The sequence below is a fragment of the Podarcis tiliguerta genome (assembly GCF_965153285.1).
Source record: "Podarcis tiliguerta genome assembly, chromosome: 8".
NCBI lineage: Eukaryota > Metazoa > Chordata > Lepidosauria > Squamata > Lacertidae > Podarcis > Podarcis tiliguerta.
Window position 1 is genome coordinate 48,283,948 of NC_139541.1, and position 24,995 is coordinate 48,308,942.

General features: G+C 39.4%; 1 protein-coding gene across 1 annotated transcript in view; it reads left to right on the forward strand.

Moving 5' to 3' along the window:
- NFATC3 (nuclear factor of activated T cells 3) overlaps window positions 1–24,995 on the forward strand; it is a 50,682-nt gene that overhangs the window by 7,323 nt on the left and 18,364 nt on the right. The window contains exons 2-4 of the mRNA XM_083452612.1: window positions 6,631–7,753; window positions 13,782–13,944; window positions 24,039–24,238. Coding sequence (XP_083308738.1) covers window positions 6,631–7,753; window positions 13,782–13,944; window positions 24,039–24,238 — 1,486 coding nt within the window. The remainder of the gene's footprint in view (window positions 1–6,630; window positions 7,754–13,781; window positions 13,945–24,038; window positions 24,239–24,995) is intronic.

A 24,995-nucleotide genomic window follows, 5' to 3' on the forward strand; every position in this document is an offset into this window, starting at 1 on the left:
AGGTAGGCAAAACCACTGGGTCAGTGTCAATTAGCCCGATGGGCATAGCAGCAGGAGCAGAGGAGGAAGGAAGCACCCATTATTTTAGCAATGCTTGTTTACATTAAGCCATAGTTTATTTTAACAATGGTTTAATGTGATGTACAAACCAGGCTAGCCTATTGGATGAACTTCAGCTTTCATGGCATGCCTTCCTCTTCTCTTAGATTATTTAAGAGGAGAAGAAATGGGGCAGATGATGTTGATGTGGATATCACATTGGTTGTAGGAGTTAAAAGTAACATGCCTTTTCAAGTTCATGTTGTAATATTTTATGAAAGTATATTGCTTCTTTTAAATAAACTTTCCCAATTTACTTGAAAGTAACATGGATTTTCTTGAGAGAAACGTTGACTGAGTTGCACTTTTGATAACCCTTTAAACACACACATGAACATATTTGTACATGTTTTGAAACTTATTGCCTTCTGTTACCCTTTTTTAAAAACATGGTTGTGACTGCATATTTAAAACATTCATATCCTGCCTTTTGGCCTCATAAGCTATATGGTGAAGTATAGAGGATGTAATTCTGAGAACAAAATAAATATCATAGCTGTTAACTTATGCACAAATTAGAAACAGCAGCATCATTGACAATAGGCATATATTTTTTTAAAAAAATTCTGGAAGCAGGTGAGGAGGAGCTGGTGGTGGAATTTAGCATGATGAAGTTTCCTAAGTGAGCAAAAGAATCTTTTATCCTAGTTAATTAGGAGGGAAAGCTTTCATGTGTAACTAAAAAAACTGTGGAGATAATGGCCATAAAAATGTTTTATTTAATGCCATTTATGTACCTGTCAGTTTACGGAGTAATGTAAGCCAAAGGACAGCTCCTTGTCTGTAAGAGCTCATAATTTAAAAAGGGAGAGGAAGATCAAGAAAGAGTAATAGGATGATTGTGCAGCAATACAGTTATATATACTTAATTTTTTGTGGAATGAGAGGTTTCACAGAAGAATTGGTTGGGAGGGATTTAAAGGATGGATTCATGCAGTGTATGTATCCCGGGAGGTAGCACCAGCAGGAGGGAATGGCTGCATGGGAGGATGATAATATTTAAGTGATCAGTAGGTCTTTAGGTTGAGGTTTTGCTTCAAGGTAGTAATTGGGAGGTATGATAATCATGGGCAGTGATATCTTGGAATATGAAGCTTTTGGAGAGCTTTAAAATTAAGGACAAGAAGTTTGTGCTGGTTGTTGAAAAGGACAAGATGCCAGTGAAGCAAGCTGAGGCATTGCAAGGTCTAAGTAAGGTGAATGATTTGGCTGCCTTATTCTGGTTACAGGTGGCTGAGTTATAGTAAAAAGTTAGAAAATATGGTTGCAGTAATCCAGGTGGCCAGAATGTTCTGGATTGGTCTTGCCAAAAAACAAAGGTTTTGACATGTTATAATAGGTACATTCCAGAGGAAATGTAGTATTTGAGTCTTATCTGAGAGACATGTGGCTGTATTTTGCTACCCTAAACAAGCTTGAGATGGTCATCATGACACTACCAAACTTCATGGCGGGGAGAACTGAGTGTTTCTTGAGTGAATGAGTAAATAAAATAAAATCCTACTTGAAGTGGTTTTCTGGAGAAAACCAGTGGAACTTGATTGAGAGAGACTTTAAGACTAAAATGTTGAGCAGGTGCCCAAGAGCTTGGTGTATTTAGAATTCTAACTGTTTTCTTGCACTACTTGCCTGTTTTGTATCACTTTACAAAATACTTAGTAATTTAACCAGCTTTTAGTTCTTTTTGTTTATAAATCTACAGCAGTGAGTGTTATCATAAATGGAGAACAAAACACAGCCCTGAAGATGTTGGGCATTTGGTTAGCTCATCATAATTTACATAACATATGGACTTATTTATCTCTTAATTTTTAGTGTTCCTTATTTTGTCTATAACGAATACAGTAAGCTTTCATGTCTTGCCTCAGATCATTGCAGAATAAAAGTTATGTTTATATGAGATAAGGATTGTTTGTGTTTAAAAAACTGTTTGAAAATGAAACTGACAGATACAGTTGAGGCAATTATAATTAAGTGAAGTTATGAGCCAGTTAATAGAATGGTTGAATTTTGGAACTGGTTATTGGGATTCAAATCCCAGTTCAGCCTTGAATCTTGGAGCAAGTTATTTCTTCCAAGCTTTGATTTTTCTATAAGATTGGAATTGTAGTGACTGACTTCCTAGTTGTGTGGGGTGCACACTAAAGTTGGTATAGACAGAAATACCGTATTGAATGCATTGGTCTGGTTTGTACATCACACTAAACCAGGCATGGCCAAACTTGGCCCTTCAGCTGTTTTTAGGGACTCCAATCATCCCTAGCTAACAGGACCAGTGGTTGGGATGATGGGAACTGTAGTTCAAAAACAGCTGGAGGGCCAAGTTTGGCCATGCCTGCACTAAGCCAAAGGTAAACCATAGAGAGGTGATATGCAAAACTTGTAAGCCAAACTATGACTTAGCAAGGTCATGTGATCCACTTTGCTCCTTCCAAGTTCTTTTTACTGTTGCACTGTACTGAAATAAACTAAGGTTTGGCTTGAAATGTTGGCATGTTGTCCGAAAAAGGGCTTGTGGCTAAGTGTTCACCTCATTCAGTGCTATTTTTCCGGAAAAAGAGGTACCAGAACTCATCATGAATGCCTCCCTTGCTCTCTTTAATGGCAATGGCACCCACCTGAGAGGTGCCAGAACTGAATTCCAGTGAGTTCCGGCTGAAAAAAAGTCCTGATCTCACTAATCATGAACTGTTTGTAGAGGAACTTAAGAGAAATTTGTTGAGAGAGTTGTTGGCATACCCTAGGGGTGGGTATCTTAGCTGAGGTGTTTTTCTTGCTTTTAAAACATGTTGACAAGCACTGTATTCATTTGTGTAGTTGTGACTTGCAGTATGTGAGGCATGACTTGCCAAATGCTAGTAAAAGGCACCTTTTAAACAATTAAAAATTGGGTAATGTAGTGAAAGCCATACATAATGGAGAATAATCACTTGAACTTTCTGTTTAAATTTTCATGTCTTTTCTGCACTATAGATGTACAGTGAATGTGTTTTTTTGGGGGGGGGGGGACTTCAGAGATGTTCAGTTTGTTAGTTGAGGACAGAACAGAAGTTGCTTTAAGGTTTCATCACCATGTGTCACAGCTGTAAAGCAAAGGCTGTAGGTTGAGGAATTGGGCAGGGAAAGGATCCTGTTACTAGGCAGACTTAGCAGCAATGTCATATTTTCTGGCACAGACAGTGAGAGCAGTTTCATTTTTCATCTGCTCTTGGCTAGCATCTCTGTAGCTTGGAGGGTAAATTGGGCAGGACAAGCAAACCACACATATAACATGTCCAGGTTCATACATAATGCTAAACAACAATTAAGGTTATTAAGCCAAGAGCATCCCATGGATTCTTATTTTCCAACAGACCATAGTTAATAAACCATAGTCAAGATGCTGGGTTGGGTTTTCATTTAACACCAAACCATGGTTTAACATTGTGTGTGAATCAGGCCAATGTGTAGGTGGTTTCTTTGGACTCAGTATTCTCAGAAAATACTATTATGGAAGGAGAAGCATATCTCACATGGAACACATCCAACTAAGGGAGATGCGGATGTTCTTTAATAGTTGTCAGCGTTTGTTGCTCCTCCAAGGTATCTTCTAAGGTTATAGTAAATCTTACATTATAAAAACAGTTACTTGATCATGCAGTTCAATGTGAGTTTGTCATGTCTGGGCTCAAATGTGTGGAGGAGAGGACAATTTGCTTTTATATGGCAGTTTAATTACTGTGTTAGCTTCTGTGATAATGCCAAAACATTAGGCTTCTGGATTCTTGTCTAGAGACTGTATAGTAATATTGGCATTGTCTAAATTTATTTGATAATGTTTTCCCATTCCGTTCACCCTCATTAGTACAAGAATCTAGAAAATGATGGGAATTATAGTTTAGCAGTATCTGGAGGGCTGAAGGTTCCCCCACCTGGTTTATATGAAGTCTGCATTAACTTTTGTGCTCAGTGATTCAGTTACATATATGCACAATACAGGCAGCGAGCGATTTAGGTGTGTCCAATATGTGCTTGACTTCGCACAATGCGCAGCACACTGAACTTGGAGATGACCTGAAAACCTCTCAAAAACATCACAGAAGGGATAGAACTGGTGAGGGCAGGGATGGGACAGGGCAGCCTTACGCAGGCCCCACCAACATATGTGCTTCCAGAATGTAACCCCCATGTGAATTGGTTGCCTGTATTACATATTGTCTAGGTCAGGCTTTGTTGCTTTAATAGCAGTCTGTGCTGTGAAGTTGAATTAGCCTAACTTTACATGCTGGTGTGCCATCACCAACAAAAGGTCATTTGGCATGTGTATATACAAACAATGGAAAGCTCAGCTTGGCACTTCTCTGACACTGGATTAGTGCAGAGATTATTGTCCTAAAAGGCCATGTCCCTTAGTTGTGCAATTCCTATATGGACAGCACCTCTTTGTAGACCAGAGTTGGAGAAGCTTTAGGCCTCAAGATATGGTTAGACTCGAACTCCCATAATTGCTGACAATTGATCATGGCGGCTGGTGTTGATGGGTGTTGGGAGTCCCACAACATACAGGAAGCCACAGGTTCCTCGTCCCTGGTGTGGGCCATAGTATGTGAGTGGCAATTTTACATGTGTGTGTGTTCCAACATGTGTATACACAGTGGGGAAGGCAGGAAGATTCTGACCAAGTATATCTGACAGAGGTACCCCACATATAAGGGCATTTGTCCATGGTCTCTATTCAAAGTTTCATATTCATTCTCATACAGAATAGCATTCTGTTTTAAGAATTCTGCAATGTATTAAGTGGCCTTAAATATACTGTGGATTTGCTGCTGCTGTGTAGATTATGTTCTCTAATGAGAAAACAACAGTTTGTTTAAAAATGCATGAGGTTTGGTGCTCATTTTGTTGTAGCCACATTTTAAACATGCATTTGTTGGCCTTTGTGCTGGAAAGGGTAGCTGTACAAACCAGTTAGACCTTTTTTTTGGTCAGGATATACTAGAAGGAGGAATATTTCAAATCTTGGTCTCAAAGAAAGCTACAGGCACATTTAGCATTTACACTGTACAAGTGAGAAATGTGTCAAACAATGTTGAATGAGCAGTTATATTGTTTGTTTAGCAGCAGCAATGACATTCTGCTGGTATTGTAATTCATGAAATCAACACTATCGTTTGAATCTTTTGTTCACAAATGTCTGTTTCACTGAACTGTAAAGTTATAGGCTCTGTTTCAAAGTGATGCAAAAGCATATTTTAGTAGTACAAGGCCTTCTTCAACAACAGATTCCTATATTCCTGCTGTTTCTGGTTGGGGCTGCAAGGAAGGGATTGAAAGCATCACTTTCCTAGTTTAAACTAATGCTGGCAGTAATTAATGAATCAAATTATGTATAGACTTCAACAAAAAATATGAAGATAATATTCCCAGCTGATGATATACCGTATTTCTTGCCGTATTTTTCGCTCCGTAAGACACACCTAGTTTTTAGAGGGGGATTGCAAGGAAAAAAAAAATTCTTTAAAGGGAGCGCTGAGCATCCCAGGCTCTGCTCAGCATTCCCTTTCACGAGCTGTGTGGAGCGTGTGTGCGGCGCTTGCAGGCTTTTCCCCGAGGAGGGAGAAGCCCCCAAGAGCCGCACACACACTCCGCGCGGCTTGTGAAAGGGAGCGCGGCTCTTGCTGGCTTTTGTGGGAGGTAGGGGAAGGGACAGAGGGATGGCCTCTGTCACTTCCCCCACCTCCCGCCAAAGCCAGCAAGAGCCGCGCTCCCTTTAAAGTGTGTGGAGAGCGTGCTTTTCCCGCCTGCCTCCCGCCTGCATTTGCTCCATAAGATGCACACACATTTCCCCTTATTTTTTAGGAGGGAAAAAGTGCGTCTTATGAAGCGAAAAGTATGGCACTTCTAAGCAAAGCTGCTTTTTTTTTTTTAAGATGCTGCCCAGCTTTAGTATGACCTTCAATAATTGAAGTATTTCTGTTGCCATTTGTGTGAACTGCACTATGTGCTGAGATCCTTTAGAAGTAAAATGTGAAGTACAGTTAGGCTGCTAGGTTTTTTTAACCATTCTTTGAAAGAACACACACAGAAAATGAATGTGCATGAATCTGGTACATGTGGTTTGGAAAGGATAGGCTTCTTGTTTTTTGTTTTTAAATAGTGAGTATTGTCTGCCTTCAAGGATAGGGCAGCTTGTCTAAATAAAATAAGCATACTGAAGGAAGAAGCTCTTTTTCTGTAGAATTCAAATTTTACAGGAAGCTAACAAACTTGGTACTGATCTGATGTTACCTTTTTATTAATGAATCAAACTTTTTTTAAAAAAAAATGAATGAATTTTTGTAATGATTTGGTTATATTATATTAATTTTATCTCCTGTGCCTTTCTTTTATATTGCTCTCTTAGTATTTTGAAATGTTAACTGTTTTGGACACTTTGTTGAAGAAGGGTAATGGAATTGCTAGAAATGTCAGCGTAATGAAAAATTTCTAAAACAAAGTATTTAAATAGTTTACCAAGTTACAATAACTGCACTTCAATGTCTCTTTCAGATCTTGAACCTGATGACTGTGCTTCTGTGTGCATCTTCAGTGTAGATCATTCATCATCTGTAAATCATCCTATTTGTATCCCTTGTCATGGATTTCAGTCACATCATTCTCCTTTGTCTTCGCCTACTAGACTGCAGGGTCATAAAAGCTATGAAGGAATGTGTGAAGTACCACAATCCAAGTACAGTGCACTAGGTGGTCCTAAGACATTTGAGTGTCCTAGCATTCAAATTACATCTATTTCTCCTAACTGTCATCAAGGAATAGAAGCCAGTGAAAATGAATTGCACACAAATGGCCCTCAAAATGAATATATGGAAAGGCCTTCAAGGGACCATTTGTATCTTCCTCTTGAGCCATCTTACAGGGAATCGTCCCTTAGCCCAAGTCCTGCCAGCAGCATTTCCTCCCGAAGCTGGTTCTCGGATGCCTCCTCTTGTGAGTCGATTTCTCATATTTATGATGATGTGGATTCAGAACTGAATGAAGCTGCTGCTCGATTTACCCTTGGATCACCTTTGGCATCTCCTGGAGGTTCTCCAAGGGGCTGTCCAGTGGATGAACCCTGGCAACAATCTTATGGATTTGGGCATGCCTTGTCACCTAGACAATCTCCTTGTCATTCTCCTAGGACTAGTATCACAGATGAAAATTGGCTTAGCCCTAGGCCAACCTCAAGACCATCATCGCGACCTACATCACCGTGTGGGAAACGGCGACATTCTAGTGCTGAGATCTGTTATGTTGGTTCACTTTCTCCTCACCACTCTCCAACTCCCTCTCCAGGACATTCTCCTAGGGGAAGTATAACTGAAGACACATGGCTAAATTCTTCTCTTCATGGTCTGACTCCTGGCCTTTCACCTTTTCAGTGTTGTGCAGAGACTGACATCCCTCTTAAAACACGAAAGACCTCTGAGGATCAAACTGCCATTATATCAGGAAAAATAGAGCTTTGTTCTGAAGAACAGGGTAGTTTATCACCATCACTTGAAACAGCAATAGATGATAGCTCTGGAGCCCAGCATATGTTAAAAAAAGACTTGTCTGGTGACCAATTTCTTTCTGTTCCTTCACACTTCACCTGGAACAAACCAAAGCCTGGCCATACTCCTATCTTTCGGTAAGTAATGGTGGGAAATGGACTACTTGTGCTGTTGTCTTTATATGTACATATGACTAGAAGTTGATACACTGTAATACAAGATAGTAAGTCTCTTTAGGCAGTGGTATTCCTAAGGTATTTTGTTGTAAACAAATCACCTAGTGCCTGAACATTATATTGCCTCACAAATTACAACTAAATAACTTGTAAATCATTGAATATGTGTAGAGATAATTTGGCCTAGACACAGGCCTCATTCAAGCATAGTGCTAAGCTATTTAAAGTTTCACTTCCAGTTTTAACTCTTCAAACATGGATAAACTGTGGTCAATCTTAACTATGGTTTAGGGAAACAAATCAAGCCATGGTTAATTTATTTCCCAGGGCTTATTTCCCCAACCTATGGTGAAAATTAGTTAAGATAAATCAGTTTTGGATTTCGATATAACAATAAATTGCAAACACTTAAAAACGAAAGTCTAAAGTTCCTGATCTCTTTGTAGCCTTGCCAGAGAATTAGAGACTAATGAAGAGGGCGGGAAGAGACACAAGCCCATAGTTTAGTGTTGTAAAAAAGGTGAAACGGTAAAGGACCCCTGGATGGTTAAGTCCAGTCAAAGGTGACTATGTGGTTGCGGCACTCATCTCACTTTCAGGCTGAGGAAGCCGGCGTTTGCCCACAGACAGCTTTCTGGGTCATGTGGCTAGCATGACTAAACCGCTTCTGGTGCAACGGAACACTGTGTATCCAAAGCAAACCACAGTGACCCAGTTCACATGACATGGTGAGCCAAACTATGGCTTAGCATGACTATGCAAACATGGACTTCCAGAGAGGAGCTTGCAAATTGACTGCTGATTGGAGCTGATGGTTGTTGGAGTCCAACAGTATCTGGAGGACCACAGGTTGCCCAATCCTGCTCTGTACCCTTCCAAGCTGTAAACAAGAAAGTACATATGCTGCTGTTATGGTACTATACTCTGTTCTTTGCTAGATGTTCTACAGGTGTAGTGTAGAAACAGATAGGAATTTCGCCTCTTATCTCTCCCCCTCCCCCTTTTCTCCACCAGAATGTAGCATTTTTAGAATCTTACGATCAAAGTAGGGCACATCCACACCATACATTTAAAGCACATTTAACACATATTTCAAGCACATGGCTTTTCCCCAATAACCCCAGGAACTGTAGTTTATTAAGGATGTTGGGAATTGTTGTCATGTGAGGGGTAAACTATAGTTTCCTCAGGATTCTTTTTTGGGGGAAGCCCCCCCCCCCAATAGTTAACACAGCACCCTTTAGGTCTTTCCAATATTCAGCTGGGCAGCTACACGAATATATCCAATTAGGGACTTGAAATGACAAGCCCCCTTGTTGTTTTGAACAGTGTTTAGCAGGGCCAGTTCCAGAGATTTCAGTATTTGCTGTCCAGACATTTTAGTAATTCAGCAAAGTCCAAAACTGCAACACTTTTTCATAAGTCCAGCATGTATGCTGGAATGACCCTGGTTCCCAGTATCCTCTCCATCATATTATTGAATTAGAGATCTTCTTTTGAAACAGTCTCATACGCATCATATACCATTTTTGCACAATTTTTAATGTTTGCTCCCTCCTACTAGATGATATGGATTTAAATGGGAATGTTAGTCACATAGAATTACAGCAACTGCCTTCAATCAAAATATTATTCTCTCTTACTCTCACATCCATTACAGGCACTCTGCAGTGCCCATATCAATGTTTAAAAGTAGTCATTTGCATTACCACATTTTTCCTTGGTTGGTTGCTTTTTTCAGATAATTTCATCTGGTCCATTGAAATTGATGGACAAGGCTAACTTGGGTACATTAATTTCAGTCGGTTTATTCCAAGTAGAATTTAGTTGGATACAGCCCACAGAGTTTATGTTGGGTATGTTGAGCCCACTCTTCTCCTTTAGATCTCCCTGATAGAAAAATGAGAGTGCTTTAAATTCCTACCCATTTCCCTTCTTTTATCAGTGCAATGGAAAAAATTGGGTATTATTACTTAACATTTGTTTACTAGCCAGATGTCTGAAATCAGAAGGCTTTTTTAGATTTACTCTGATTTTGAATTAGCAATTCAACAATACTTTAATCCTTTTAGGGTTATCAGTCATGGGTTATCAGCCATAGCTATTGGTGACTGCCTAAACAGAAACAAAGCATATCTTAACTATGTATTGCTCAGTAACATTAGAAACTAAGCTATATAAACAAAGCCTTCAAATATATTTGTTGACCTGGGAATAAGTGTCCCCATAAATTCAGCAGGTACCTTTGAAGCTATTAGGTGTTAGAAGAATAAACAGTTTAATGTTTACGCACCATCTAATGGATCTTTAAAAATGCAGTTATGTTTAAGAAGTTAACACAGGTGCGTGTGTTTGCCCCGTGGTGTTCCGATTTTCAGTCTTTTAGCAGTGGCAAACATTCTGACACCAGTTTAAATAAACTTTGGTGCCATGAAGCATTGGCGTTGGATCCTGAAACCACAATTGCTTTGCATTTTCCTAGAAACTGGAGCCAGAAAGACAAACTTACTGGCTGTTGGAGCATCCAAACTTCCCTAAATAAAGCTCCATGTTCAGTTACCAATGTAATAATGGAAGATAACCTACACATACAGTGGTACCTTGGGTTAAGAACCTAATTCGTTCTGGAGGTCCGTTTTTAACCTGAAACGGTTCTTAACCTGAGGTACTACTTTAGCTAATGGGGCCTCCTGCTGCCGCCGCGCCGCTGCTGTGTGATTTCTGTTCTCATCCTGAAGCAAAGTTCTTAACCCGAGGTACTATTTCTGGGTTAGTGGAGTCTGTAACCTGAAGTGTCTGTAACCCGAGGTACCACTGTACTTGATTCTTCAAAATTGTGTAGTGCAAGGTCAGAGGCAAGAGAGAGAGAAAAAAACCTTGAAATGAACAGTGTAGGCTAAGGCAACATTTGCTATATAAAGGTAAAGGATCCCTGACAGTTAAGTCCAGTCGCGGACAACTCTGGGGTTGCGGCGCTCATCTTGCTTTACTGGCTGAGGGAGCCAACGTTTGTCTGCAGACAGTTTTCCCGGTTATGTGGCCAGCATGAATAAGCCACTTCTGGCGAAACCAGAGCAGCGCACGGAAACGCCGTTTACCTTCTCACCGGAGCGGTACCTATTTATCTACTTGCACTTTGACGTGCTTTGGAACTGCTAGGTTGGCAGAAGTTGGGACCGAGCAACGGGAGCTCACCCCGTCACAGGGATTCAAACTGCCGATCTTCCGATCGGCAAGCCCTAGGCTCAGTGGTTTAGACCACAGTGCCACCACACATCCCAACATTTGCTATACTTTGTGTAAATGGGTTTGGGGCAATTGATGCTATTTGCCTAAGAGCAGCAAGTAGCCTGACATGCAGTTTGACAAAAGAACTTAGGTTTAACAATATTGCCCCTTGGAACAGGAAGCCTGTTTCTCAAGGTTAGAGCTGTAAAATAGAAAGAGTTTTGTGGCTGATCACTCTGCTCTTTGCCCACTTGCATGTTAAAGCAGTACACACTTTCTGCATTAGCTTTGCAATGCTTCTCTTGCTTGGTATTCCTTACCCAGTTCTGCCATAGATGCTGGGCACTGGTAACTGCTGTGCTATCAGACAAACAAATATTTAAGTAATAACCATAAAGAATTCAATTAAACCTGTCATAGTCAAGTTGAACTACAGTGTATGTCATTAGTGTTTTAAGTAGGCAAATGAGATTCTATGTTCAGATGCTGGATTTACTAAGTGGTTTCCATTTTTTATATGTTATACTTGGACTAGTTTTAGTTGCAAATATTTTTTCTGTCCTCCTGTGAAATTGGATAGGTGTCTTGGACCGGTCAGCTGGGTAACTTTGAGGTGGTAGTGTATATTTTTTTGTTTTTCATAAAATGAGATCACTTTAGTGTAGCATTCTTAATAGTACATTGACCACTCACTGAAGGCTTCTCTTGATGGTGGGATATGAGAAATACTAATAAGCAAAAAAGGTTTTTGGGTAATGTTCTCCCTAATGAACATTTTAAAAATCTGCATCTTTTCTCTGATAGTTTGTTTACTCAAAAATACATTGCTAGCAGGTACGCTTTTTACCTTGGTCCCCTCTACTTATTTAAAGTTTAGTTCTTATTTTGAGCAATGCTGACATTTCTTCTGGTATTTTTGTAGGAATTCTCAGTGTTTCATTCTCTTTCCTCTAATGTTAGAGGAGAAATAATGATGAATAAAGTGTATGCATTTAATTATAATACAGCTGCTATTATTGTCTGCTATTGACAGAGCAGTTGCCAACAAGTGGTGATCATTCTAATAAGAACTCTCATGATTTCTATCAATTTTGATAATAATATATTTGTATTATTTATTCATATATGCCCTTGCAGCTTGGGTGAACAAATTCACCTAAGTTTACAATAAATGCATGCTTTCCTCCTTGGTTTTTCATCTTCTGAAACATGGAAAAAGGTGGATGGTAAGATGACATCTATCAAATAAATCTGTCTATTGGGAAAGAGGCAGTCATGGCCATATTCAGTAGGCTAGGGTTTGCAGGTGTCTGCTTACGCTCCATAGGAAAGCTTATGCAATCACTGTATTACAAGCAGCAGTCTTTCCATGACTTCAGAAATGTGAGTTTTACAGCCTGGCTAATGAATATTTTGGAATAATGCAAAAGTTTACCATGGGGAGTGAGGCTCAAACACCATAGTTATTGGCTTTGTAGTATTATACTTCATTGATGAGTGAATTTCAGATTAAGATTAATAAGAATTATGGTTCTGAATGCAGGTTTAACTGCTCATGATGGTCACATGGTATTTAAAACAGTTTAAAGTACATAACTTTTAAAATTTGATCCTGCTATGTTTGTTTGACCCTGCTTAGACTTCTGTTTTGTTTTGTTAGCCAATCTTTTATTTATAATGCTACAATAAAGATAAGTAAGAATCCCTCTATGGCTGCTAATAACATTTAAAAATTGTTTGAACATCTTGAAAGACCAGTAACAATAGAAAGCCCACATATGCATTCCTTAGACTGAATGATCAGGGGTTTTTTAAATAGAACTTTTAATGTATTTAAATAAGAACCTAAACTTCAATAACGCATAAGAACAAAAAAGGAAAAAAAGGAAAACAACAAAACTGAGTGAAAACGAAAATTAAACTTGTACACAAATAGTACAAACTTGGGTTGCTTCATTCACATTCCCTGGAAAAACCTATTATTGGTGTTGGGGTAGTAACATTTTTAAAAATACTTGTTTTATTTTTAAATATCAGGATATTTTCTTTGAATGATCACATAGTTGGGCTCAAACTGTTCCACTCTTCTGATCAACTTAAGAAGTGAAATCTGTCCCAAGTAGGCCTCTCTCATAATTATTAGTGGATGAAGTGGTTAATATGAGAGGAAGTGCTGGCTATGATATGCTGGACTAAAATATATATTTTGGATGGGATGGTTGTTCTCTTTTACCAAGCACACAGCTTTGGGCTTTGGGCTCACCATACGTGGAATGGTGAGGGAGGAAGGGGACACCCACCTAGCCAGCCAGATCAACTGGTAATCAGTGCAGTGAAAGGTGTCACAGCCAGATGGCTCTCACATCTGACCAAAGGATATAGGGCTCCTGTTAAGGGTTGGTTTTTTGAGTTAAATTTTGCAGAGGAGATTGGGTGAGGACTTCTGCATGCAGTGAAGGTTTATGAAAATGCAACAAATGTCACTTTTGCACATGGTAGTCTCTCCTCATTCATACTATGTCCTTTTCATGGTGGCAATTGCCTTATAACTGACCACATTACCCTTGTCCAATGGTGGACAAGGTCCACCATTGCATGAAATATTTTACTGTATTCAATAGATTTTTATTCTGTTTGATTTTTGTATGCTCGCTTTTATTACTGTATTTGTAGTGCTTGCTGCCCTTGGCACTGTTTAGGAGTTGAAAGTGCAGGGTATAAATGTATTAAATAATGAAATCTGTTCACTTCTTATTTTTAGCACATCTTCGTTGCCTCCCCTAGACTGGCCTTTGCCTACTCAATATGGACAGTGTGAATTGAAAATAGAAGTGCAACCAAAAACTCATCATAGAGCACATTATGAAACAGAAGGCAGTAGAGGAGCAGTAAAAGCATCAACTGGTGGCCATCCTGTAGTGAAGGTAAAATATGCTAATATAATGTTTTATCTGTGAACTACTGTTAACTTTGAATGTTAATGAAGATTGTAATAGAGGTGTGTGTTGAATGATAAATTTTGAAGCATTTTTATCTTGCTCTCCAACCTAAAAAGAGTCACATGGCAGCTTGCAAAGATCAGTTCCTGCTCTCAGCCTTGCAATCTAAAGGCATGGCACTGGTGGAATGGCTGGTTTCAGGTGACAATTGATGGAGGGATGAGTCTGATGAAGGTGGCTTCTCTGCAGAGCTGATTGGGACACTATTTCTCTTCTATCCCTCTGAGGTAGCCCAATGAAATTATCTACGTACAGCCGGACTTGAGAACCTTTGTCCCTCCATATATTGTTGGACTCCATCAGCCCTAGCCAAGATGATCAAGAATGCCAAGAGTTGTAGTTCAGTTAGCCTGGAGGGCTTCAGTCCCTCCATCTCAGAGCTACAAAAATAAGGCTGACAGTCCTTTGTACAAGTATTGGAAAAGCTTTAAATTTTGTTCATCCCTGATTATCTGTGGCAAATGACTATTACTTTCAAGGGATGAGGTGCATTTTCTCTGTTCTGGTAATAGCTTCTGTGCCAATAATGGAGAGAAGTGTGTTGAAGAGCAACATTACTGAGGTTTCATGTATAGTTCTCATATTCAGGGGTTGTTGTTGGGGTTTTTTGCCTTAAAGATCCTGTCTCAAGATAGAAAAGAAAACCAGATTGCCAAGAAATTAGTTTTCAGAAAATTCCAAGTTATGTTTGATAATAAGTGAAACCCTACATTATGTTTATGCTCTGTTAGTTGGGACTTTAGCTTGCTTACTTTGTGGATTGTGTTTTTAGTCTAGAAATGTGCACAATTAGAAAAAGCTAGTTTTAATAGATGTGATAATAGTTGTTTGTCCTAAAGAATGAGATGGAAAATGTAGTAGAGGGTGGTACTTTTTGTTAGAAACTGTCTGTAGAGCAGGGGCATGCAGGATATCAAGTTCCACAGAATATGCCATTGAGGAGAGTGTTGTTCCACTTAGTTCCTTCTTGTGGGCTTCCCATGGGCATCTGGTTGACCACTGAGAACAGAATGGTGGATAGGTGAGTCTTTGGCCTGATCCAGCAGAATTCCTATTGAAACTAATAAGGCATCCTGTCCTATGAGCAGTTTCCTAGCAATAGGATCCACACTCCAGTCCAGAAAGCAAGCGTGACTTGACTGTGTTCGGGAATTTTGGTAGGAGCAATGACTAACACCTGCTCAACATGTCCTTTTTATATACCGTACAGATTACTCGCAATTTACACACATTCAACTTTTCAACATTCAACTTTATGTGCTTAGCATGAATGAATGAGGCATAAAGGGAGTGGGTGTCTGGGGAAATAACTTTGGCAATCCTACCTGCCATTGTACCCATTGTGTTTTGATTATATGCAATTTTGGCTTTATGTGCTACATAACTCCAGCGTAAGCTGAGAGTTGTCTGTATAACACAAGTGGGCTTTGAGATAAACGTAATACCATCTATATGAAGAAGCACTGGATAGAAATATTGAAAATGAAACAGAACCCACAGATCAAGTTCAAATTTTAACAGTATTAGAATACAGCTCTTTTTTAAAAAGCAGCTGTTTATCCAAGTAAAACTACTTCTTTTTAATCAAGAGGGCAAACACTCCCCAGGTAAAGAGTCTAGTTGTATTATATATTATTATTCTTCCTCTGCTTGTTTCAAATATCTCTTCTTTTTTAGATTTGCCATATGTATGTAAGACTTTAGCACTAATTAGTAGGTATTGAACTGCTTTGAAAGTAAGTTAGGATGTATGCGGCATTTCACCCCCATTTGTGTTATTCATGAAGTTTATATACATATATGTGCTCATGCACATAGATTCAGTAACTGATACTGAAATGTATGTAATCTATAGGAGCTAATAGAAGGGACGCGGGTGGCGCTGTGGGTTAAAGCCTCAGCACCTAGGGCTTGCCGATCGAAAGGTTGGCGGTTCGAATCCCCGCGGCGGGGTGCGCTCCCGTTGTTCGGTCCCAGCGTCTGCCAACCTAGCAGTTCGAAAGCACTCTCAGGTGCAAGTAGATAAATAGGGACCGCTTACTAGCGGGAAGGTAAACGGCGTTTCCGTGTGCGGCTCTGGCTTGCCAGAGCAGCGTTGTCACGCTGGCCACGTGACCCGGAAGTGTCTTCGGACAGCGCTGGCCCCCGGCCTCTTTGAGTGAGATGGGCGCACAACCCTAGAGTCTGTCAAGACTGGCCCGTACGGGCAGGGGTACCTTTACCTTTACCTTTATAGGAGCTAATGTAAAGGGATGGCAGCTCCCCATGCAGGAGATACACTACTATTCCTTATCACAACTAAAACTCAGTTGCTGATCTGTACAGTCATTGTTCAGTCTCATCTTGTGAAGAGGGAAGAAGTTGAGTGGTCTTCAGTCTGTACAGTTTTAGTTAATTGTGCTGTCGTGCTTTCTTTCTCAGCAGTTGGTGCTGGGCACACCAGTCCTTCCATTCTCCCCTTGCCTTTGTGCGAACTTAAGTTATTCAGAAAACTTTTATAACTGGACAGCCTATAGATATAGTTACCTTAAAGTAAATAAAAATGCTGCTGTTCTAAGAGATTTACCCATAGCACTATTCTACTGTTTGTCCACTTTCAAGTGTGCATTAATGTGTCCAATTTGAGTGATAATCTCTTCTATTTCAGTAGTGCAGTTGACTTTCTGAGTTGCTTCTACAGTTTTTGATTGAGAGAGATGCAGTCTTCAAAAAACAGCCTCTGTAAACAAAGTCTTGAAGCAGCTTGCCAAAAGTGTAGTTTATGTGGAGCTGGGATTATTGAACTAACTTTGGATAAGCTGATAGTTTACAAGGATTTTTCTTGTTTTATAATGGTTATTAGAACCAGTTAAGTGTTGCAATGTGAGATTGCTAGAAACCTAAGCACCATGCATAGCCTTTTATAGAATAACATCTTAGCAGTAAGTATTAAAATTGGTTGTTTACAACTTTTATTTTGAAATAAGTTGGCTTGTGTGAAAGGAACATTACTAGGACCACTTCTATAATTAAGCAAAATAAAGTGTGCTGAGCTTGGAGTTCATATGAGAGCCTTTCCACAAAGCTTACATTATTTGATGGGGGCAGTATTGGGGTATGAATTATAAGGTATTGGAAAGTAATAAGAAATACCAGTCAGGATTCTCACTGGGTGGCCTTGGACAAGTTCCTGTTTCAGCTATTAAAGCTCATGGACTGGTGGTGAGGATAAATGAAGATAACCTAGAGTTTCTTGGAAGATTCGTGGGATACAAATGCATTGAAAATGAGATGAAATTTAGTTTAGCCTTGAATTGAATTTAGAACATTTCTGAGCATAATTACTAAAGGAACTTTCTCCACTCATTCATCACAACTTGACTGTCATGTTAGTCTGTTGTGCCTCTGTTTCTGATGGCTGTTCTTTCTTGTATTTTCTTTTTTTAAATAGAGGTCTCCAAGGGCTCCATCATTTATTATAAGTTTTTAGGTCCAAACTAGTTATAAAAGTGAGAGATCTGTGAGCATATCGGTTGCATTTCAAAATCCTCTATTTCACTCTATTACTACTGCATTGGTAGTAGGTTTGAATCAGGGTTGTGCAGTGGAGAAAGGGAAGATTAACCCTAACCATGTGTCATCTTTCCATTTTTAAATCCCCTACCAGTTGCTGCTTGCCCCATGAAGAGAACATTAAAATGTCTTGCAGTTCCTCCATTAAGCACAAACTGATCTTGTGCCACTCTGTTTTATTTTCCCTCTGTGCATGCAGTTGGGATTTTCCTGAAGCTGGTACAACTATATGTGTTTAGAAGTTAGCACTTAATTATGAAATCTCTGGCCTGGTAGCTGGAGAGTTTGCAAGAGAATTGATAAGGTGATGTTGATGAAAATGTTGTTTAACGTTGGAGCATAATGTTTAATATTAGCTTGCCTTTTCCAGCCCTTCCATTGTATGTTCTCAAGATGCTTACCCCCAGCACCTTTGAGGCTGTTCTGTATGTTGGCGGTTAAATACAGAATAAACTGCCAATCTGCTAAAGGAGGTGGGGAGTCAAAACTAGAAGATACAAAAAACGAACTTTGACTAAAATGACTTTAAAGTTTGCCTGTTCAGTTTTCTCTGCTATATGCATGCTCATTTTATATTTTTGAAATTTTTTACAAGTACTTGTTCTGCACCAGTTCTGTGCTTGTAGCCCCCCAATCTGGATTGTGTGGGTTATTTTCTGCAAGGACCTATATAAGATGGTAACTTCAGATCTGGAAATTTAAAGGTCTAACCAAAACAATTCGAATGCTGTTTAATATGGTAACATTATTTCATTCCAAAATGTCAGTTACTAATTCAAACAATATGGTCAAAAGCTTAACCTTGTTTTTAAATTTTATTTTTATTGCTTTTCTTAAGTTTAAACAACAACGCATGCACACATATCACAACATACACAACAGAAACAAAGTTTAACTTTGTAATAAAAATCTGCATGCATCTTTGGTTGAAAGCATTGTGTTCTAGATATTTTCAAATATTAAAAATGCATACATACTGATTTTCATAAATTCATCTCGCTTTACATAAAAGCAGTTTTTTCAGGGGGAAACTATTGTAGCTTATCCTTTGGTGACCTTCTCTCTTCAGCCTTTCAGCTTCAGTTTAACTTAGCATCCACTGACCTTTGCTATGGAAACGATACAGAAACACACAAACAACTTGGCAGAGTTTCCTCCATAAAGCAATGGGTTGTGTGTTACAGTATACAGTTACTAGCGGAGGGTTTTTAGAGGTCAGTAGTGACAGTGTGCTGTAACTTTTTCATTATTTACAACATTCTGTTTGATCCCTTGGGTGAAGAGTATATGATTATGTTTACAAAATGAAAGTGTATGATTGTGTTGCACATGAGTGTGTTTAGATTTAACTGGAGCAGATGCTGGTAGTAAATATAAATTTATTTTAAATATACTGTGCTCCCTTTTGTAATATTACACTTCTAGCTCATCTCCTCTCCCTTCAACCACCAGTTTAATTTACTATCTTTGTGTAAAGGACATATGGTTGCATATTCAACAGGCTGGCATTGGTGTCAGTAATCTAATTAAACTTAATATTTATGGGATGATTTATCACTGCCTAACCTGTATGAGGATTTTGGATTTTACAGAAGGACAACAATGCAGCTGTCATTCCAAGTAGACATACACATTTTCTTTCTGGAAGACTTGTAAAGGGCGAAATCATGCAAAACTCTTCTGCATGGGTGGATTCGTAGTTAAGGAAGACGGCATTGAACAGTACTATTGTGGGGACATAGGTTGCTGCCTTACACCAGACCAGTTTATTTGTCTGTCCTAGGGCTGTCTACTCTGACTGGCAATGGCTCTTTAGGGTCTCAGGAAAAGGTCTTGTTCTTTACTTGTTACCTGGTTCTTTTAACCGGAAATAACTGGGACCTTCTCTGTATAAAGTATGTGCGCTACCACTGAATTATGGTCAAATGTCTCTCAGAAGCCTTAATGCCAGGAAAAAGAATCTTGAGACAATATTGATGATAGTTATTCTGGTTTTTTAACTCCTCAGCTTCCTCTCCAAGGAGATGTACAATAAAATAGTCTCTACACAATACTGTAAAGCACAATACAGTTGGAACATCCACTCTGGCACAACCTTTATTATTTATTTATTTATTTATTTTATCTATATTTGTACTGGGTGATAGCTGGTTTTCAACATCATGATATATCACCAGCCAAATATGATATCGCTATATATCACAGTACATATCTGTGGTGGTGGAGGGCCTTGCTGGGCCTCCCCATGGCGGCAGAGGGTCCTGCCATACCTCGCTGCAGTGGCAGAGGGTGTGTCGTGTTTCCGCACAGCAGCAGAGGGCCTTGACGAGGCTCCCTGCGGTGGTGGAGGGCCTTAAAATTTAAGAAAGTAGTAGATTTAATAAAAATATTAAATAAACTTCCATATAATATGCTTAATATATTTTCAACCAACTTAAGAATAGTTTAAGTGATTTGCTAGCCAAGTTGCATCTGCTTCCCCACTCAGAGGTCTAAGTGGAATCTCTGCATGCCTAAGCCCCACTGAGTTCAACTAAACTAACTTCTACCTTCCTGGGAGCAAGCCTCGTTGAATTCAGTAGGGCTTGCTTGTGAGTAGACACAAATTTGCTTGCACTGTTTACTGAAAAACACCCTCCCCATCATTCTCACATAGTACCCAACCTCCCATTTCATCATAAGGCAGCCAGCTAAATCTCCCCTCCATTCGCCCCCCCCCCCACAGAAGAGCCCCCCCCCAAGCCCTCATCTCACCAAGCTCTTCCTTTATATCCAAGGGAGGGAGGGCAAGCAAGCAAAATATAGTCTTCTTTAAATTAAAAAACCCTTCCTTTTTGACATGGAGGAAAGTTATTTAGGGGGAACCAACAACGTAAACACCACCAGAAAATTTAAAAACACACTTCCTTCTCTTTTTTCACTGGTTGGGGTTGTGAGAGAAGAAAGAAGTGCTTTCTAGTTCTTTGTTTAGTTCTTTGTTTGCTGCTGCATCTTGACTGTCTAGCTGGGGGGGGGGTTCCTCCTGGATTGTTAGCAGGTTCTACATAACTAGCTGAGTTCTAAGTGGAAAGACTTGGGTGGCGCAGTGGGTTAAACCACAGAGCCTAGGGCTTGCCGATCAGAAGGTCGGCGGTTTGAATCCCTGTGACTGGGTGAGCTCCCGTTGCTTGGTCCCTGCTCCTGCCAACCTAGCATTTTGAAAGCATGTCAAAGTGCAAGTAGATAAATAGGTACTGCTCCGGTGGGAAGGTAAACGGTGTTTCCGTGCGCTGCTCTGGTTTTGCCAGAAGCGGCTTAGTCACGCTGGCCACATGACCCAGAAGCTGTCTGCGGACAACCTTGGCCAGTAAAGCAAGATGAGCGCCGCAACCCCAGAGTTGTCCGCGACTGGACCTAATGGTTAGGGATCCCTTTACCCTTTAAGTGGAAAGATACTGGTGAAGCTGAAAGTGTTTGCTGGTTTGTGTGAGGGCTTTTCTTATCGGTTAGGAGGGAGAGAGCAAACAAAGCTGGATATACCATTCCAGCAAATAATCTGCAAAGTAAAGTATTGTTCAGATGAGCTACCCCCTGGGAAGCTGTTAGTGTCCACCTTTTGTTCACCTGTATATTGCCTTGGTGAAACACTTAGCACAATGTTATTTCAATACTAGTATTCAATGATATGGCGATTTATCACACATCCCTAATCTATATATCTGTATTTTGGGGGTTTTCAGAGCTAGCCCTGCAGATGGCAACAACTGTGTAAACAAAATAGATTTTTAGTATTCTCTTGAAATAAAACTTTTTTCAAGCAAAATATTGAAAGTGTACATGGAAAGTGTTGCCATATTGTGAATGTGGGCATAAGTATTCTTCACAAGAAAGACCCTAAGCAAAGAACAGGCAGGAATCTGGTACTTTTAGTTTTGCCTTAAAAAAGGTAGAATCTCAGTTCAGACAACATATTCCTGAAAGAGCACGTGTTCAAGTGAAAGCAGTCTTGGACTTAAATGGTGGAGTAGTTTTCCTTTCATTTGCTGAGGTAGTGCTTATTAAGTACAGTAGTCAATGCTCTTTCTGTGAAGTTCCTGAAGTTCACTAGAAATATTTTGGGCATTTGTTGTGCATCAACACAACCTGGAATTCAGTAAGTTCAAAGTGTCTGTGGGAGAGAATATTATTCAATTGTTCAAAGATACACAGTAGTGTATAGCTGCTTATTTTGGCTGTTTTGAAACACTAATATGGAAGCAAACACTGCAGGATACAAAAGTAGTAAATAAGGCAGAAACATTACAAGACCAAAACGGAATTTGTAGTCCTGTGTTCTTCCTGGAGGTGCTTCTTTTTACCATCTTCATTTTGCTTCAGCGCCATCATGTCAAGAGCTCAACTCCACCCAGATGGTTGATGGTAACCTTACTAGCTTACTGGCCTTCAGGTACAAGTGCTAAATTCCAGGTTAGTCAATAACAATTTTTTCCTCATCCATTTGTGATTAATTGTGGATGAGGAGGCTGACTTGGTGTGCAGTACTGAGACTTGGTGAGCTGGGAGGAGTTAGTCTATCTGGGCTGTTCCTTTTTGGGTACTCAGTGCAAGCATAAGTATAGGCTTGTGAGATCTCTATAGGAATTCCATAAGTCATCCTGTTCAGTCATGTGCCAGGCTTGTACTGGGGTCTAGGGATTGATTAGCAATTCTGCTGGTGTATCAGCCACCATGCTTCCCATTGGTTTCCCTGCCTGAGCTGATGTAGATGGTCCCTAAGTTGATGTTGAGGAAGATTGATCTGGGAAAATTTGCCGAGACCATTCTATCCAGCTTGATTGGCACGCATATGAAAGCCTTGGCCAGTCTGTGGTTATGCAGATGACACAATGCTGCATATTATTATTGTTTCAATTGTTTCTGTGTTTCTTGCTGGTTTTAACTTGGTTTTTTGGGCTGGGCTTATTGCCTTGTTGTAGTGTTTTTATTCTGAATTGTGTTTACACAAACCACCCAGGGAACCTGGTTGGAAGTACAATATATAAATGTATTCAGTAAATACAAGGCAACATTATTGCAGGGCAACATTTGCATGGGGAGAACTGGTGGACAGTTTAGGTTCTTAACCACTGTGGTCTAATTGACCCCAGTGCCATGATTAGTAAAACACTTCTCTTTTTTAAGCATAGAATGATCAAGACATGTAGAACCATTCTTATTTTGTTGTTACAGAACAAGTCTATAACTTCTTCCAGCCAGTGTAAATGTTTAAAAATAAAATATTGGAGAACAGTTATACTGAGTTTCCCAAGCACATTGCATTATGTGGCAGTTAATTTAAGATTAGTACAGTTGATACAGCACATTGCTGCTTCCTTAAAATATCCTAGTTTATAACATTGTGTCCCCAACAGCTGTTGGAGTTTGTAGAAAACCCGGCAGTAGTAAGGCCATGCTGGTTCATAAATGTCAAAATGCTGTATTTACCTTATTGGGGCCAATTAACATGGGCAACTTTCCTGCCAAGTAGTATCTCTCTCTGCCTGTCCCGCCCATCACTTTGGTGTAGAATCTAGGTGAAATTTAAGCTGGTGAAGAGCACCCCCTCTTGTTTAACCCTCATTTGGCACCTGTATATAGCTTTCTGAATGCTTAATAGGTGAGCCAGACTAGCAGCCTTGTCAGGTGATGTCTCATCTCTTATTCCTGGGATACAGTGATTATGTTCCCCACAACACAATGGGGAGTTATTGTAGGGAGTGATTGTGAATTTTGATTGTATTTGATACATTTCTTGATGAGCCAGGAAGTCAAGTCACTAGTTGGGTTTAAGTAAGCTGCTGTCATTTCTGTTCAGCAGTAAAGTTATATTTAAAGTACTGTAATTCCTTCACTGAGGTCCAGCTCTGAGGGCCTTCTGGTGGTTCCCTCACTGTGAGAAGTGAGGTTACATGGAACCAGGCAGAGGGCCTTTAAGGTAGTGGCGCCCACTCTGTGGAACGCCCTCCTATCAGATGTCAAGGAAATAAAAAAGTATCTGACTTTTAGAAGACATCTGAAGGCAGCCCTGTTTAGGGATGTTTTTAATGTTTGATGTTTTACCGTATTTTTAATTTTCTGTTGAGAGCTGCCCAGGGTAGCTGGGAAAACTCAGCCAGATGGGTGGGGTATACATAATAAATTATTATTATTATTCATGAGTTACAAAGATTGCAATGAATGTATGGGAACTATTTTAAGTGTTGGTAGTAGAATTCATAATTAAAGTTTTTTAAGTAGGTACAGCTACAAAAATGTATACCTTGAGACAGATTCGAAACCAGTGGACTCCATAATCATGCCTTTTAAATTATTTGGACTCATGTAAGTAAATGTATTTATGTATGACTTACAGTCCTAATGCATTAACATCTGTTTTTTAGTATTTGGGCAAAGGCAATTTCTTTTACAAAACCGGGATTCAGAAGTTATCTTTTTTTCTTTTTTATTAGCTCCTGGGTTATAGTGAAAAGCCAGTAAACCTACAGATGTTCATTGGGACAGCGGATGATCGTTATCTACGGCCACATGCCTTCTACCAAGTGCATAGAATCACGGGTAAAACAGTTGCTACTGCTAGTCAAGAGATAATTATTGCAAGCACAAAGGTCTTGGAAATTCCACTTCTTCCTGAAAACAATATGTCAGCCAGGTACGTCAAAAGATACGTTCAAGCAGATCAACATATTGCATTCCAGGTTTCCCAGCCATATTTAGGGAGGTGATGTTACAAACCTCTTAGGAAATGTGTGCTATCTTCTAATGATGGCTTCTCAACAGTCGCTTCATTTTAAAGAAAGTATTCTCCAGATTGATACAAGATTTATTATGGATGCGTTTTCCTAACCTGTAAATGACACACTGAAATGTTTTCTGCTATATAGTGTTTCTCTCAAATGAAAGATTACCAGTTTCTTGCAGTAGTTTAAAGTTGTTGCGGCTGCTACTGTATTTTACATGAAATGAATGAGAAATCTTTTTTACAGTAACGTGAAGCAGGATTTTTTGGGTGTAGCTGTCCCTACGACAGGTGTCTTCAAGTTACATTTTGGATTGTTTTTTAAACTATATCTGGATTTTTATGGGTGTAAATCATCTTGACACATGTAGAAGGTGGATCATAAATACATTGGCTAGATAATAACCTATTCACTTACTTTTTTGTATTTGCATATTAGAATTTTTAAGTAATTTTTATTAGCCTGTAAGCATATTCAGGATAGCTGTTTGTTCTCTTTCACTCCCCATGCCTCTACAATTTCTGTATGATTCATATTGATTCCAGAAATTTTTTTTTTAAATATACACAGCTCAATTGTAAAAAACCTCAGAGCGATTTACAAAAATTGAAAGTTTTTTTCAAACAAAACAAATGTTTCTAGTCCATGCAAAATGGACTTAGCAAGATA